At 40.4% G+C, this 16,339-nt stretch overlaps 1 protein-coding gene across 2 annotated transcripts in view; it reads left to right on the top strand.

The window, feature by feature from the left end:
* The window catches only part of sart3 (spliceosome associated factor 3, U4/U6 recycling protein), a 151,332-nt gene that overhangs the window by 105,688 nt on the left and 29,305 nt on the right, over positions 1-16,339 (top strand). For both annotated transcript variants that reach the window (XM_076270131.1, XM_076270130.1), the window contains exons 15-16: positions 5,026-5,185; positions 6,251-6,702. In XM_076270131.1, coding sequence (XP_076126246.1) covers positions 5,026-5,185; positions 6,251-6,702 — 612 coding nt within the window. The remainder of the gene's footprint in view (positions 1-5,025; positions 5,186-6,250; positions 6,703-16,339) is intronic.

Below are 16,339 nucleotides of genomic sequence, written 5' to 3'. Positions count from 1 at the left end.
GCAAACTTATAAGTGTTAAATCCACTTTCTCTATATTGATCTGATCACTTGGTCTCTAAGTGCACCGACAATGAAAAATGCATGTCACATTTCAGACATTAGTTTAGCAAGTCATACACAGGAGTAGGGCTATAATGATATGCATATCGAAACCAAAATATCATATCCACAAACCTGTGTCGCGGTGTGAGAAGGCAGAATTCCAGTGTTTCCCGAAGCGCTTTGCAGCTTAAGCCGGCCTTACATTGTATGATTTTCGTGTGATTTCACAGTAGGCAACTAAATTTCCAAAGTCGGACAGAAATCATGGGAGTTGTACTAGAGTCGCGGCGCGCTCCCGTCAACTAAAACGTTTAGTGTAAGGTGCCAATCTTGGCGGTTTTAAGTCAGTCGGAGTCAGCCTTTTTCTAGATTTGCCGTTGATCTGAGTAGGCTATTGTTTGAGTTCCTGTTTATCTATTGCACGATGGGAAATAATTTAAAGGAATCTAATTGTAGTCTTATAAATACTGACCCTGCGGTAAAGTCTTTCAGTGCTTTAGCGTCTCCCACCTTAATTACCGGTACATCTCCGATACCGATACTCTCTTTCTCGATCAATGGACACGCCCCTCAGCATACACATTTAATCCAAATAAACATTCACAATCGTGAAAGCAAGGACGCATAGAAGACAACAAGCTAAATTGTTATTAAATCTGGATAACATCATTAGCACACTGCACAAATTTGTTTCAAACTCAAATTCAAGTTGACTGATCATCTCTATACCAATGTTTTCCAAGACTCAAAAGAGCCTGTCCCAAGGAGAAAAAGTATTACCTTGAAACTTAAACATACGTGGAGAAACTGAACAGTCCAACCAGTAGACTATGATAAGCTAGCCAACTAGGCTAGGCCTACTTTGTTTATAATATGTCCAGGCTTCAACCAGAGCTGCTGATAGCTGTAATAGAAATAGTACCTAGGCTATCATCTGCATCATGTGTGCTGTCATGAATATCAGAAATTCAGTATTTTTTCATCTATCTATAAAGCAAGAAGCGTCTGTGTGTCCGTGTGTGTGTGTCTGTGGCATGCATATCTCGCTGACCGTTTGTCAGACTGACCTAAGATTTCGTATGTGGCTCGCGCGTGGCACAAAGGTGTGCACTCTCGATTTTGAAGATTTTTGAATGCATATTACAAAATATGCTTATTTACGTAGGACGTTTATCGCTGCACTGCACTGTTTCCAAGGGGACCAGTTTCAGGGGAGCTCCACCCCATGGATCGTGTACTGACAGTAGCTAGGTCCAGAGAACGGGCTCTGCTAGGTCTCACTTTGATGATAGTCAGTCGCAATTTAAACGGATTACTCTGGAACCGCTTGTGGGTTAAGATGCAAGATGATTCTCATGTCTCACCTCAACAATAAAGACTCCCTGTATGCAGTTTGCTTGCATAAGATGATTACTTGCAAAAACACGACAACAAACACGGGTATGTAGTGACCACTCGAATAGCCCAGGCTACTTTGGACTTTCAAGAGACTTTGACTAAAACGACAATTCCGACTGCAAGGTCCCAAATTGAAACGAGCGATAGTCTAATGCCACATAGCTAACGTTAGACAAGTTGCAGACTGAGCGACGGCACTTATCACGCCATCAAACACGGGTATGTAGTGACCACTCAAAATAAAAGTATGTGCAAGCTTCGAATAGCATTAGGAAGTTATTCAGTAAGCTATACACATTTAGCCTTAACTCAAAACAGTTGTCATTATGTCATTCTGATCTGTAGAAATGTCACATGCAGCCATGCCTAAATTTATTAGAGGCCACATTAATTATAGGCTAATATATTATAATATTCAGTATTCATTATTGAATGCTTAGCTGGAATGATGTTTCCCTATCATCCTATTTTTTAAAGCAGGCATACCTGTGGGCATGTAATTGAGCTACGGGTTTTCTTTAGGAATGGCATGTTTGAACGGGCACTGCACTAGTTGTATATCAATATCAGAACCTGTCAAATTCTGTGATTAATCATGATTAACTATAAATATTCAGCATTTAATTGTGATTAAGAAAAAAATAATCCTTTGACGGCCCTAATTAAGTAGACTTACAGTGCATGAAAATGCACTGTTCTGTTATCCGAAGTTTTCTTCTTCTTCTTCTTCTTCTTCTTCTTCCAGTGCATGAAAATGCACTGTACTGTTATCTCTGGGCTTCTTATCTATTATTACCTATTATTATTCCACAGCTTTTCACAATGCAAGTAGAACGCTCCATTGACTTGAATGGGATTTCCCAAAATTCTAGCGGTCATTATTTTCGACTAAAGGACCTGAAAAAAATAATGACCACTGTCAATGGCAGCGGAGTTTGTGCTACTGGACTACTGGAACTTCATTCAAAAGTGAAAAGCAAACAGTTGATTAGCTGTGTTCTAAAGAATGTTTGATTCAAGTTCAGAGTGTGTTGCAAACTATTTGTTTCATAGCAACAGCCACGATGAACGGTAACAAATAGGCTATAGCCTAGTCTATATAAGGCTAAAGAGTCATATCGTGGGGAGTTTATTGTTTCGTTTTGGCAAGTAGCCGTGTAATAAGCATGATAATGTATAGAACGCTGGTCATTATTGGGAAAGTAAGTCCCTTCAGGGCAGAACAAGACCACTCCGCTACGCATCGGGGTCCGGTTCGCCCTGTCAGAACTTATTTTCCCAATAATGAGGGGCAGCCGTGGCCTACTGGTTAGCGCTTCGGACTTGTAACCGGAGGGTTGCCGGTTTGAACCCCGACCAGTAGGCACGGTTGAAGTGCCCTTGAGCAAGGCACCTAACCGCTGACTGCTCCCCGAGCGCCGCTGTTGTTGCAGGCAGCTCACTGCGCCAGGATTAGTGTGTACTTCACCTCACTGTGTGTTCACTGGGTGCTGAGTGTGTTTCACTAATTCATGGATTGGGATAAATGCAGAGACCAAATTTCCCTCACGGGATCAAACGAGTATATATACTTATACTTAATAACCAGCGTTCTATACATTATCCCTTACTTATTATTCTTCCAACCACTTTTTCTGCGTCCAATTCAGCTTGAACCTTTTAATGTAGAAACTTCATTCAAACTTCTAAAGGACTTGTGAGCAATGTATCTTTTTAAACTATTAATTAAAAACTATAAAAAAAAATCCCCATAGACTTAACATTGGGCTGATGACATCACAATAGGACCATTAAGCAATTAGAATCCTGTGCCTGGTGGCTAGGCCACCCGCACCAACTGTCAGTTTCTCAGGCTTAAGGGCCTGTGTCAACCAATCGCGTTTTTTGCAGCGACAGCGCCCTCAACCTCATTTTCAGAGCACTTCGGTCAAGTGTTATTGTTGCTATGTTACTAAAACCATCTGTCAGCACTTTTTTTGGAACGTTGCCTAATGCTAACTAACTAGCTAACTGAAATGGCAGCAATCGTTCAGGACTCAGTTCAGCTAAATATGACTTTGATTAAATGAGTTAATTTGGCATTACAATAGGATATCATCCCTCTAGGCTTCGTAATTTGCGTTCAGTTTGCAGCAGTGGTTTAATATTAGTCACAATAGGACTTCGCTGATTTGAGTTTTCCTCTGCCACTACCAACATTGTTAACAGTGTAGGTCCCGCCCCTTCCTTGATTTTAATTGGCTAGCAGGAGAGAAGTGACATTGACGAGCCCAGCGCTGTCCTAAAAGCGCTCAGAGCGCTGCGTAAAAAAAAACTGTCAGCGCCGAGGGCTTTTTTCCACCGAGGGCGCTGAGTGCTGTGAACGCTGAATTTCATAGGATTTGTATTGAAAATAGCCGCTGTCGGTGCAAAAAACATGTTTGGTGGATTCAGGCCCTTAAGCATACAATCTCATTCTCTTAAAACTACAGATCCTGTTCAACTGTTTCCTCTGCCCACAACTGTTTCAAAATAAAGGTCCTCACCACAATAATTAACTGTTAAATCTGCAAAATCCCATAACCATAAACAATTTAACAATTCTCAACTATACTACTCAACTATAGACCGGTTTCAGGTCCCGAACTCGGAGGACAAGCACTAGTTTGTTTACGCGGACAGAGCATAGAAAGCAAGCTGGCTGAACTTGATATAAGATGAAGAATAAAAGCATATTGCCTAAATATTTCGGTGTAGCCAAGTCTGGATTGTTTTCATCTAGAGGTGTAGCAGGTTTAGCTATGAAAAGAAACAGATGTTTTACGGAAGGTAGGCTAAAACCATAGACTGTTCTATATATAGGCCTACAGTCTATGGGCTAAACATTTGGCCAGTCACTGTAAAGTTAGGTTAGGCTTAGGCTAATGTTATGGCTTCGACTGCACAAACAATTAGTTTAGATTAAAGCGAGAACATTACCTACTCAAAGGCTACATAATGATGGGGGTGGGCAATCATTTCACCTGAGGTTATGGTTATGGTTATGGTTATGGATTTAGCAGACACCTTTGTCCAAAGCGAAGGTCAGAGGATAATTACATTGATAAAGTAGCCTATGCCACTGGCCACACATTGAACGATTGACTGAAATACAATGCACAAAATGCATTGTGCTGGATATTAACTGACAGGAAAGTAGCCTATACATGACAGATTAGCTAAGCTAGGCTACCTTATAGTAGTATGCAATAATGTTATTTGCAAACCCATGTCTACTTTCTTACAACAAACAACTCAAATGGAGTGTCAACTTTAACTTTAGGCTACCCTGAATGTTGTCATTTGCGTGAAATGCCAACTGTTTCCTCTGCCCACAACTGTTTCCAAATAAAAGTTTGTTTTGCATTTTCATGCACTGAATTCCTCGGAATTACATTTTCTAGTTCAGTTCAGAACTTGGTTTGAATAATTGATGGAAGCTTTCAACTGAAGAAGGTTTTTACCATTTGAGATTGCTTATATTAGGTATTATCTCTCTGGCAAACCTGCCCCAGCCTATGCCCTTATATTCTTTTTTGACTCTTTATTTGACTTTTGGATATCCAGACCGCAGAAAAGGAGGCCAATCAGGTGAAACATGAGGAGGTAAAAGCAGAGGAGCGGAGAAGGGTCAAGGCCAACAAGAAAACCCTGAAAAAGAGTCACAAAAGCAAGTATACTGCGGAGAAAAGGAAAGCTGAAAAAGATAACATCTATGAAGCATCAGGTGAAAAGCTGTGTTTCTGCATATTTGTATCATAGTAAGGGGCTAAGATAGATGTGAAAGATAAGGTCAGTTGTATCTTGGACCTTAAAAGCAGGGTGTGATTTATGTGGGGGTTCCCACCCCTCTTCTGTTGTTGATACCCCCCCCCCCCCCCCCCTCTGGTTAATTATTTTTACCCCCCACCCCCACGTAAAGCACTGCAACGTGAGAATAGTCTAGTAAATATTAATTTGACATCAGAAACGCACCGTCACTGTGGCTGCATGATGACTAAGGATGCAACGGTACACGGTACATTATTGAACGATACGTCCCCTACTGTTCAATATGTGAACCGTGAAAAGTCTGTGCATCGGTCATTTATAATTTGCAAAAGTTTGTCATTGTGCCGCAAACTATACGCATGTTAGACATTCACAGAACAGTTCCAGATATCCAGTGGATGGGCCCTGACACCTCTGCAACCTATCAGCACTTCTTTGCTAATGTAGCAAAGCCTCAATAGGTTTATGCGCTCTGTATGCAAATGAGTTCGAGAGAGAAGAAAAAACATCAGCACAGCTGACTGCTCCAATGTGAGTGGAGCTTAGCAAGACAGAGAAACAAACTTTGAAGAGATGCCGTCGTCTTTCATATCCTTTATGACTGAACATTCGGATTTCAGTACAAACTGAAGACCTAAAGTTTAAACAAACAAAGTTGGCCCACAGTCCACAAGCATTGCTTCTCTCTTTATTCCAGTCTATTAGTCTTAAAACAACTCTCCACTTTGTCTTCTTTTTTCTCCTTTGTTGGTCAATCTGTAAGTGCACTGACTTACTCCTAATGGTTTCATCTTTTACTTAAGAAATGAAATAATTGTTTTAACTTTTTTCTCTGCATGCACTGGTATGTTTCCTTCATGAAATGCAATTCTAGATAAAAAAAAAAAAAATAGGCTCATCATATACCCCCTGATTTCCCCCTGGGTACATGCCAATTTCCTGGTAACCTGAAATGTATTGTGTAGCTACCTTGAAAATCTAACCATGTAACAGGACAATGAACAATCACATTTCATTCCAGAGCTCCCGCTTAAGCGACATTGTGGAGATGGTGATCCAGAGGGGGTTGAAACTGAGGCTGGGCAGTTTGGTCTTGAAGAGCCCCATCATAAAGACATAGGTAACTTTGGAGCTGCCAATAGGAACCAGCAAGTGCAACCAGAGGCAACTCGGATTAAGCATGAGGCTACACAAGACAAGTGGCAAGACAACTGCAGTGTCTTCATCAGCAACCTGGCTTTCACCTTACAAAACCCAGAGGAACAACTGGGAACTATCTTTCAGACCTGTGGCACTGTAAAGCAGGTTCGACCTATTTTCTCAGGCCATGGAACTTTTCGTGGTTACTGCTATGTGCAGTTCCAGGACCCACTAGCTGTCGCTGAAGCACTGAAGCTAGACCGGCAGGAGCTTGAGGGCAGACCTATGTTTGTGTCACCATGCATAGACAAAAAGAAGAACCAAGACTTTAAGGTAGGTCCATGTGACAATAGAAAAAATATATTTAGAAAATAGAGTTGCAGGTCACATCTGGGCATCCCATTTTTCTGTTGAATGTATGAAAATGAGATTGAGAGATGGTTTGTAAAGAAAATTGTAATTAGAGTAATTTGAACCCAGGGACTTTTTCACCATGACCACGAGTTTAACACCCCCTTCGCTTTGGGCATACTTTACTTGTACAGCCTGGGAAGTGATCCATCTGAACAACATTTTAAAAGTAGGTGTTGGGACATCAAATGCATTTTGACCATCAAAAGCTCTTGAAACATACCCTTGCACATCCACCATGTCAGCAAAAAGATATTCACAAGCTGTCTTCTGGATCCATCTAACTGTGACTGTTTTATTGTACTCTTCAAAAATCTTCTCCCCCTGGCTTTCTCTGAAGAACTTCATTGACATCTGTGTATATAACAAATAACCACATACCATAATTCAACCAGTTGCACTCCAATATCAACAATGAACATTGAAGGACGTGATGTTACATTTATCGAAACGGCTTACATTACTGGCTGCCGAAATCTTTTTTATGACTGCACAGAGTGGCATATCGCCATTCATACTTGTTGTCAGAAGGTTGCAAAATCAACATGTATTGGTCAGTTTCATAGCATGTTTCACCTGCTTGGTGGAACTGCTGGTAATCACAGGTCCCATCACTGTCAGTTACCTTGACTGTACGTATATGTATATGATACTAGGTGATACAATTAAACAACAAAGATATACTACACCATATCAAGTTTAGGCTACTAAGATTCTAAATAACATTACTAATAACAATAATAATAATACAAATAATAATAATCATACTAATTATAATAATGATAATAATGTGTAAATCTTACCCAGGCTAGAAATGACACCAGGAAATCCAAAAACACTAATATAGCTACTTAGCAATTATCACCAACATTAGTGTAAGGATAATTATCTAGTCATTTTGCAAATACATTAAGTACAGCAGAAATTGAGAAGCCCATATTAAGGAACAATTTGATCTCAAATCTACATCACTGCACAGATTGATGCTGACTGATGCTGACTTGCAAAAAAAGAACATAAATCATGTTTTTCATGATGCATTGTCAATAGCCAAATATTGTTCTACTATATGGAAACTTCACAACAACGCACTTAATAGACTATAAGATCAGGAGTAGGGTTGGGCACCGAAACACGGTTCTAATATGGCACCGGTGCCAACGCAAACGGTAGTAACTGCATCGAATAACAACGTGGATTTCGGTGCCTCATTTCGGTGCTTAAATGCGTTTTTTTAATTAATTTTTTTATGAGGCATCACTGCATGTCATGCGCCATCTCTAACATCTTGCTCTGATAGCAACACATCCAGATACAGTTAGCTAACATATGATAAACACTGGATGTATAAACCAGAGGGGTGCACCACATAGGCGAGTGGACAGTGTTTGACAGCTTGCGTGAGCCCAAAGTAGCTTACTTTAAAGCGATATCGCGAGCTCCTGTCAAAATCTAGCAGTGGGCCTAACTACACACAAGCAAAAGGCTATGAAACAACATCAACAGACTATACGTTACACAATATCCTTGCTAATGCGCTAACTGACATTATTTTAAATGTTATTAGCAAAGTTGTAAGGTGAAAACTTTATTTCACGGCATGTTATGGCATGATATTAATCTTTCATGTGCACGAGGCCCATATAGCATCACAATGAATATGAAGATCATGTTAAAAGTTAGCTGGCAAAAACATAAATATGTAGGTTACATACCTGATGTCACTGAGCTGTCAAAGAGGCTACGAAATCATCTCCGTACGTTATCGCTAATTAAACTCCGACTGGTGTTAGCGCATAGCCATAGTTGCTGTTAAAATGCCTACTAGGCTAGCGCTGGGAATCTAAACACTTCAACAATGACATGTAGCCTAACATGTTCAAAACTACTGCGTGTTATGGGTTAAGACATGAAATTTCTTGAAGCATTTGGGAACACACTGAATTAACTGGAAAGTAGAGTCCCTGTTAGATTAGCTTGCTTGCAAATGCCGTTGTCCATGACCTGGCAGTTTTATGGCAAGCGGTTTTAACATACCTTATGGCAAACCACCTACACTGGGTAAACTTGAAAGCAAAGCTTACCATTGTGTGTGCATGCATGGCAAGCTGTTTTAACATTTAAATGTATTATTCGTAGGAGCAATGATATATTGATAGTAAATTGAATATAACAGTTAAATTTCATGTTCAAATGTGTCTTATCAATAAAAAAAAAGCAATTCATGCTTTAGACCATTTTAACATTTTAAAAACAAAGTACCGGTTCAGGCACCGTTTCGGCACCGGCACCGTTTTAAAAGTATCGATTTAGCACTGGTATCGGATAAAACCCAAACGATACCCAACCCTAATCAGGAGGCTCTTGTTGGACTATTAGTTGGTTTCAGGGTTCCTACGCAGTATGGAAAACCTGGAAAAGTATGGAATTTGATTTTAGTAATTTCCAGGTCTGGATAAGTATGGAAAAAAGAAACAAGGGTTTGGAGAAATATTTGTGTTTCCAGACTATTGCATTTGCAGTACTAATCACTTCACTCAGGTCATAATGAACCATTCCTACTGTTGTATAGCTTAACTGTCAGTCCCCATCGTCAAGATACAACTATGATACAACTAAAAATGACCAAGCTAAATGGACGAATATTAAGTGTCATTTTTTATTTCACTTCAGTTGTCCATACCTTTGTTTTCACCGAGTTATCCCAAACCAGAAGTGGCCGCAATGTCGAGAATATGGTCAGAAAAATCTAACGAGAAGTTTGGATATTTGAGTATGGAAAAAGTATGGAATTTTGAAATGGAAAATGTGTAGGAACCCTGTGGTTTGTTGTCACCATGTGCGGAGAGACCTTCCTGAGGGGAGTGGCTGAACAGTCTGTGGTTGGGGTGAGACCAGTCTTTGATGATGCTTTTCACCTTGCACAAGCATTGCTTGCCCTGGATGACCTCGATGGAGGGGAGTGAGGAACAGGTGATGTGTTGGGCAGTTTTCACCACCCTCTGGTCAGAGGCAGAGCAGTTGCAGTACCATACTGTGACAGTTGGTGAGGATGCTCTCGATAGTGCAGGTTCACAAGGATCTGAGGTGGTTTCTGGGTGTCCACATCTCAGAGAGGTCCTCAGAGATGTGGACACCCAGAAACTTGAAGCTGGTGACACTCTAGCTCAGCATCATTAATGAGAATGGGGGGGGGGGGGGGGTGCCAGTTTGACTTCCTGTAGTTCACAATGAGCTCTTTGGTCTTATTTGTGTTGAGAGCCAAGTTTTTGTCGGTGCACCACGTTGATAGGTGCTGAACCTCCTTCCTCCCTGTAGGCCGTCTCGTTGTTGCTGATGAGACCAATTACTGTTGTGTCGTCTGCAAACTTGACAATGGTGTCCATGTACAGGTGTGCAGTCATAGGTGAAGAGGAAGTAGAGGAGAGGGCTCAGCACACTGTCCTCTGGTACGCTGGTGTTTAGGGTGAGGGTTGAGAAGGTGTATAATTGGCATAAAGGGCAAAATTGTTTTCAGGATTATCCACATGCAAGTTTAGATCCCCTGTTATAATAACACAGTCAACCTCTATGCGAATGGATGACAGTAGTTCACCTAGCTCTTCAAGAAATGCTTTAGCTGAATGTTTTGGAGGCCTGTAAATAGTCAGTAATAAAATCTGAGGAGGAGACTTAATACATGCACATAGGTATTCAAATGATACAAAGTCACCGAATATTGAGGCTACCCCCCCCCCCCCCCACCTCTTTTATTTGCTCTGGTAGCACTCAAAAAACTGAAATTTGGGGGAGCTGATTCGATGAGGGTAGTAGCACTGTTTGCTTGATCTAACCGTGTCTCAGTTGTAGTAAAAAATCAAGGTTGTGTGTGCAAATCAGATCATTAATAAAGAATGACTTGTTTGAATCTGATATTTAGAAGTACAAGCGTATTGCAATCAAAATCAGTGATTGGTTCCCTGCTGCTGCCATCAGAATTCTCCACTGCACATTTCGTGCTATGTGCCAGCTGAGGATATCAACTAAGAGGTTGTTGCTGTTTAGGAGATCCTTCTGAACGGGAAGGGGGTGGAGGTGCCAAAGTACCGACTCTGCTTCCACTAGCCAAACTTTGACTGTCCTCATTATGGGCTTCACACGTTTGATGAGTGCTGAGTACTTTGGCAGTAGAAACAATGAGAGGTGGTCCTAGTTGGGGGAAGGGAACGGCTTTGTACGTGTTAGCCATGTTATTGTATCATAGTATTATACATGGGCTTGACTTCTCTTTTGGGCAGGAAATATTTTGATGAAATTTAGGCAGTACAGTCTTTATATTAGAGTGGTTGAAGTCACCCATGACAATGAAGGCTGCCTCGGGATGCAAAGTCTGTTGTTTGCTGATGCAGTATGCAGTTCTTTCATGGCAAGCTAAGCATTCGTGTCCGGGGGTACATAGACTGCCGTCATAACATTTACATGTATTAATTTAGAAGACACTGTTGTCCAAAGTGACTGTTACAACTGCCTTGCTCAAGGACACAACGGTGGAAGCCGGGAATTGAATCCACAACTTTCAGGCTACTATACACTAGCTCCTTATCCACTACACTACCACCGCCCTATAACAGTGGATAAACTCTCTGGGCAGATAGAAAGGTCTACACTTAACGATGAGATACTCTAGGTTAGCTGATGGTAGTGTCCGTGCAACAAGTTTTGTTTACATGAATGCACAAACCCCCACCTCTGGTCTTACCGGAGTCAACAGCTGTTCTGTCTGCTCGGAGGATGCAGCACCTGCTAGCTCGGCACCTGCTAGCTTTTCTGGCAATCTCTGGTATTGATAAAGATGTTAGTATTGCAACCCATGTCCAAAAGTTCCTATCAGCTGTATGATATGTGCGCTAAACTATGTTTAGTGAAAATACTTGAAATAAACAAACAGATTACCACTAATTTGCAAAATCCGGAGAGACAGGGCTTTGTGATGGATCCACACCACCATCTTGGATTTATCTTATATCACTCGATTTAACCAGAACTACGTAGAGAGGGTTTTCTAATGTTATTAGCCAGTTATTCCTAGCTATCTAGCTAGCTTGTACTGAAGGTAGTTAAGTTAGCTGTATCCTGTAAGAAGAACGCTCATAAAATGATATATATATATATATATATATATATATATATATATATAATATATATATATATATATATATATATATATATATATATATATATATAAATATATATAGCCTCGGAAACATATAGAGACGTCGAGCTATATCATCACTTAAAGGAGCTTGTGTGGACAAGTAGGGTGAAGAGTTAAATGGCAATGATGTTATTACATACTCGTTAATCTGACTCCATTTTGATCAATAATTTGTATCACCAATCAATTACCAAGTAACTATCTTATCAGCTATGGAGGAGAATGGCATGGCACACTACGAGAATTGAAGTTATCCGATTGGTAGGCAAATGAACAATTTAATAGGCATTAAGTCTTAAAGGTAAATGTAACCAATATCACTTCAGTTGAATGTACAAGAAAACTCACATGGTCTACTGTAACAAAGTAGCAAATGGTAACAAAGAAAACTTAACCAATTCACAGAGGTAAACTTGACAAGTTAGAGATAACTGATACACCAGATAAAACAATACAAACCCAGAGATAGAGAGAGGGGGAGAGAGAAAGAGAGAGAGAGAAAGACAAAGGGAGACAGAGAGAGAGGGGGAGAGGGGGAGAGAGAGGGAGATGAAGAGGGAGAGAGAGGAAGAGCCCCAAGATGGGAAAGAAGACAGAAGAGCAGAGCAGAGCAGAGAGAGCCGAGAGGAAGAGAAGAGAAGAGAAGAGAGAGAAGACCAGCCTGGAGGACCAGAGCCTCCACTTTTATCATTCACTTGGGCCACCCCCGACTCATCAGAGCCTTTGTTGTCTGAGGTGGATGGGTGTGGCCCAGGTGGATATCATAACTTTATGCTACAGCTTAATTCTTAATCTACAATTATGAACAGATACATTCAATTGTACCAAAACCATAATCAGACTGTTGCCCACATTACAAGTATTAATTCAAGACCAAACATGAATGTATTATTCACAACACATATTTACAGAGCAATACTGTATGATAATGAGGTTGGCCTATCTCACCACAAGACATCAAGTAGGCCCAGGACTGAGTTATCTCTCAGTAGAGGGGCCAGAACAAGGACCAAATGGTCACTTTAGGCATGAGCGGGTGTTGGGAATCTTTGGCCATGGCCAGCTAAGACAATACAGATCAAACGCAGGCATCCACACATGTAAATTGACTGCAAAAGGCATTCTTTAGAAATGCATAAGGTTTGGGCAAAAGACGGGCCTTACAGATCGCCCAGTTGACAGCGTGAGTCACTCATAAATTCACAGATGTCAAAACAAGACCCGTCGTCCATCTTCTCATTGTTGTTCATAGTGTCCTAAGGAGACTCTCAAATCAGTGCCATGCGTTTGGCATTAGTTATCCAGGTTTCCAGTCACGAGTCCTTTAGCTGTCACACCCTCTGGGTGCGAATGTCTTTGTCTTCTGTGTAAAGGTGACCTGGGGAGTTGAGCAGACCCTGGCAACGGCTCAAATCCATAACTGGGATTTTGAAATCAGACATGTAATATCATAGCTTTGACATAACATCTCATTACATTGTGGGCGAACAGCAACAGTCTTATTTTCTATGAGTTGGGATAGGGAGAGACAGGAAAGAGAAAAGATAGGGGAGAGAGTAGAACAGGCAAAAACAATATGCAAATTCTGGAATAAAAGAAATAAAACAAGTTTCTGGTGTATCTCAGTTTGAAAAGGTTGTTACATAAAATAAATCATTTCTTGTTGATGAAAACATTAAACTTCAAAACCAAAAGAAAGTCAAATAAATCAAAAGGACAATTTTCATGTATCTTACTCCCAACAATCCAAATTCCTCAATTTGTGGCATTAATGTTAAGTATGTATATGTGCTTTATCACTTCTGGACATTACAATCATAATCCTGTCGGGACTGTTAAGAATGAATATTTGAAAGATTCTCCTGTCAGTTGTAGGGAATAATTTTACTACTTAGGTTATCTCTACAGTCTAGGTGCTTTGAAAACACAAAAAACCTACAGAGTCTATTGCTCTATACAGGAGCATACAACAAACCTAGTACATAAATTTGAGTGAACCTTTAAATGTTAACACTATGTGTCTGCCTTAGGTTATCTGTACAGTCTAGGTGCTTTGAAAACACAAAAAACCTACAGAGTCTATTGCTCTATACAGTAGCATACAACAAACCTAGTACATAAAATTGAGTGATCATTTAAATGTTAGCACTATGTGTCTGCCACACACCCAGTCAGCCATGTGTGGACGCCCTCTTGGCAGACTATTGGGCATAACATTTAAATAGAAGGCTAGTATAATCATGGAAATATCTGTTTCCGAATGTCTTTCTAAATCTTATCAATTTAGAAGTAAGAAAGATATCTGTGTTACCATGTTTTTAAGTGGCGAGAAGTATCAGTAAATCTGTTACATTGTCCCAGTGACAGCACACACAAAGCAATTGGAGCGTTAATACCTAGAACAATGGATGGTCTGGACTGGAGGAATGGAGATGCTAGGAGAACCACACATTGTTAGATCTTTGTTAGGAATTGGCTAAACAGGCGAGTAAGGCGTGATATTTCATTTTTAACTGCTGTTTTGATCACGATTAAAGTTTCATCTTTCAGACCGTTTTGTTGTTTGTCACGAGGCTCGTTCGTTCGTTCGCTCGCGGCGTCTCAGGAAATATGGCGGAGGTTTCCCCAGTCCAAGCGTCCAACATTTTCGCTCGTCATGGCCCACTTTGTGGCACGAATGGCAGAATCTGCTGGCTTTTCTTGTCTGGCCTTTCCGCTTGTTGGTCGGGCTTTGGCCGCTTGTGTCCATGCGTCGGATTGTAGCCACAGCGCATTCATCAGGTTGAGCTGTTGGCTTCGGTGCAGTGCCACTTTCAGAAGAGGTAGGCCCACAGCTTTGGTTGCCTGCTAACGAGTCTTGCACAACATGGTCTGGAATCTCATCAGTAGCATTTCTCACATCAGAAAAAGTTTGCAAAGATGTTGACAAATCAGAATTATCAGAGACTTCCTCTGTGTTAACAGCAACATCGTCTCTCATATCAGAAAAATCAGTGTTAGGAATTTCGTCTGTGTTAACAGCAACATCTTTCACATCCGCAGACATTTTCACTAAACTGCGAAGTCTTTCAATTTCCTCCATTTTCTTTGTAAACAGCAAAGACATAACGCCCTCCATAAGTTGAAGCCGTTTTCGTTTTGGCTTAAGCGCTCCATTGCGAATCCACCACTCATATATCTCATTTTCGCTATTGTCAATTGTGATGCCTTTACTTTGTAATTTCTGTAGTGTGCCATTTACTCTTGTCCTCCATTCATTAAATAGATCCATTTCACCCAAATGTCTATAATTGTCCATGTTCGTTTTTCGTTTAATGGAGAGAGCCAAGTCATGGATGTTTTCGGTGAAATTTTACGCAAGATAGCCACGTGTTGGCGGTGAAATAACAATCAACAATCCGTAACGTGTTTCCAAAGAATTATCTCTCTATGAAATACTGTTCAATCATAGGCCATCTAGGCCTAGGCTCCAACACCCAACACCTTTTAGCAATATTCCTTAGTTCAGGGACGGGTTACATCTCAATATATGTAGGCTACCGTTTAACTAGGATTCACACCTTAATTGCTTAGGTATCTGATTAAGCAGATTCCTTACTAGAAATACAACCTCAGGAAAACAACGTTGCTATACGGTTTTGAGATTATCGGATCATCTACTCACCAGATTAAGCATACAGAACTTTAGGTCATCACATTAAATCGATCACGTCGGGGTCACCACTGTAAGAAGAACGCTCATAAAATGATATATATATATATATATATATATATATATATATATATATATAGATATATATATATAGATATATAAATATATATAGCCTCGGAAACATATAGAGACGTCGAGCTATATCATCACTTAAAGGAGCTTGTGTGGACAAGTAGGGTGAAGAGTTAAATGGCAATGATGTTATTACATACTCGTTAATCTGACTCCATTTTGATCAATAATTTGTATCACCAATCAATTACCAAGTAACTATCTTATCAGCTATGGAGGAGAATGGCATGGCACACTACGAGAATTGAAGTTATCCGATTGGTAGGCAAATGAACAATTTAATAGGCATTAAGTCTTAAAGGTAAATGTAACCAATATCACTTCAGTTGAATGTACAAGAAAACTCACATGGTCTACTGTAACAAAGTAGCAAATGGTAACAAAGAAAACTTAACCAATTCACAGAGGTAAACTTGACAAGTTAGAGATAACTGATACACCAGATAAAACAATACAAACCCAGAGATAGAGAGAGGGGGAGAGAGAAAGAGAGAGAGAGAAAGACAAAGGGAGACAGAGAGAGAGGGGGAGAGGGGGAGAGAGAGGGAGATGAAGAGGGAGAGAGAGGAAGAGCCCCAAGA

Source organism: Alosa pseudoharengus, unplaced genomic scaffold (genome assembly GCF_046254945.1).
Source record: "Alosa pseudoharengus isolate Yale_2024_CS ecotype anadromous, Long Island Sound unplaced genomic scaffold, YU_APseudo_1.1 YU_APseudo_1.1_scf_6, whole genome shotgun sequence".
In the NCBI taxonomy this organism is placed as follows: domain Eukaryota; kingdom Metazoa; phylum Chordata; class Actinopteri; order Clupeiformes; family Clupeidae; genus Alosa; species Alosa pseudoharengus.
The sequence above is the reverse complement of the archived record's forward strand: the minus strand, read 5'-3'. Positions and strand labels throughout refer to the sequence as shown.